The sequence below is a fragment of the Primulina huaijiensis genome, chromosome 9, assembly GCF_012295235.1.
Source record: "Primulina huaijiensis isolate GDHJ02 chromosome 9, ASM1229523v2, whole genome shotgun sequence".
NCBI classification, from domain to species: Eukaryota; Viridiplantae; Streptophyta; class Magnoliopsida; order Lamiales; family Gesneriaceae; genus Primulina; species Primulina huaijiensis.
Window position 1 is genome coordinate 13,673,657 of NC_133314.1, and position 1,459 is coordinate 13,675,115.

The 1,459-nt window shown below is 43.7% G+C and overlaps 1 protein-coding gene across 1 annotated transcript; it reads left to right on the forward strand.

The window, feature by feature from the left end:
- Positions 1-245: 245 nt before the first annotated feature.
- On the forward strand, positions 246-878 carry LOC140983885 (uncharacterized). The gene has a single exon (XM_073451039.1). It carries the CDS (start codon positions 246-248, stop codon positions 876-878), a length of 633 nt encoding a protein of 210 aa, XP_073307140.1.
- The last annotated feature ends 581 nt before the right edge of the window (positions 879-1,459 follow it).

Below are 1,459 nucleotides of genomic sequence, written 5' to 3' on the forward strand. Positions count from 1 at the left end.
TTTTAAATGCTTATACGATACATGATATAAATGCTAGATTGCATGATGCATGTTGCATGAAAAATGATTAAATGCATGTTGGTTACGTGGTTGGACGACGTGTACAGAGATGCCTCCTAGAAGGATTTTGATTAGGAATAATGAGGAGAGACAGGAGGAGAACATTCCACAGCCTCCACATGTTCAGGATGCTAGTGCCCGTGTAATAGCCGGTATGACACGTTTTTTTGAGCAACACGTAGGAGATGGGGCAAGGCTTAGACCAGAGGCTACTTATGACTAATGAGCGTTTTAGGAGGATGCACCCCGATGATTTTCATGGTACTACTGATCCATTCGTTACCGAGGGATGGATTCGATCTTTAGAGGAGATTTTTCGCTACATGGACATGGCGGACGCTGTCCGAGTTCGCTGTACTATCTACCTGTTGAAAGGCGACACTTCCTTATGGTGGGAGGGAGCGGAGCGAGGAGCGAACATGGCGACATTGACTTGGGAGGAGTTCAAGAGGGTATTCTATGACAAGTACTTCACATATGATGTTCGTTCTAGGCTTAAGAGGGAGTTCATGAGTCTCCGTCAGGGGGATTGGTCTGTTGCTGAATTTTTGCAGAAGTTCGATAGGGGCTGTCATTTTGTGCCCTTGATAGCGAATGATGCGGTGGAGAAATTACAACACTTCCTAGATGGTTTGAAGTCGATTATCCGTCATGATGTGATGCTCAGCGATCCCACTGACTATACTACTGCCGTTGCCAAAGTTTTTAGAGCCGAGCAGTCACACAAGGACATTGATTGGGAGTTAGAGCGAAAGAAGAACCGTGCTCAGCAAGCTAATCATAGTAACAAGAAGCCTTATGCGGGACCACCAAATTAACAAGAACTACCAAAACCTCAAGGGCAACCACCAAGAGGAAATGTTTCAAAGGCTGATGACAAAGCACTGTGCAAGGAGTGCAATCGTCCACATTCCAGCAAGTGCTTGTGGGGCACTTACAAATGCATCAAATGCGGAGATTTGGGACACAAGGCTAAGGATTGTCCAACGTTCAAGCAACCCACTACTGGAAGAGTCTATGTGATGCAAGCTGCAGAGGATGAGACAGAGCCGGCACTTCACTGATTTCGAGATAACCTAGCTGTTTAACATTTTTCCGATGCTTTTCTTGCATGAAATTTTAAATTGGGATAGGGGAATTGTTTGGGATGTCGAAGAACTTAGAAGAATAGGGTACATGCACTACTTGAGCTGAATTTAGGAGTCGACTTTGGGGAAATTTTTGGGTAAGAGTTGCAATTTTCAAGATTTTGAGTACCGAATTGAGGAGTAATATTTAAGTTAGAGGTTAAGTTTGAAGTGGATAAAGAAATCTAAGTTTTGCGATCATCGAGTCAAGGAAAATTTTCGAGGACGAAATTCAATTTAAGGAGTGGAGAATTGTAACGTCCGAATAACCA

Excerpts from the sequence above, each read along its gene's own strand:
- LOC140983885 (XM_073451039.1), top strand. The coding sequence starts at position 246 with ATGGGGCAAGGCTTAGACCAGAGGCTACTTATGACTAATGAGCGTTTT.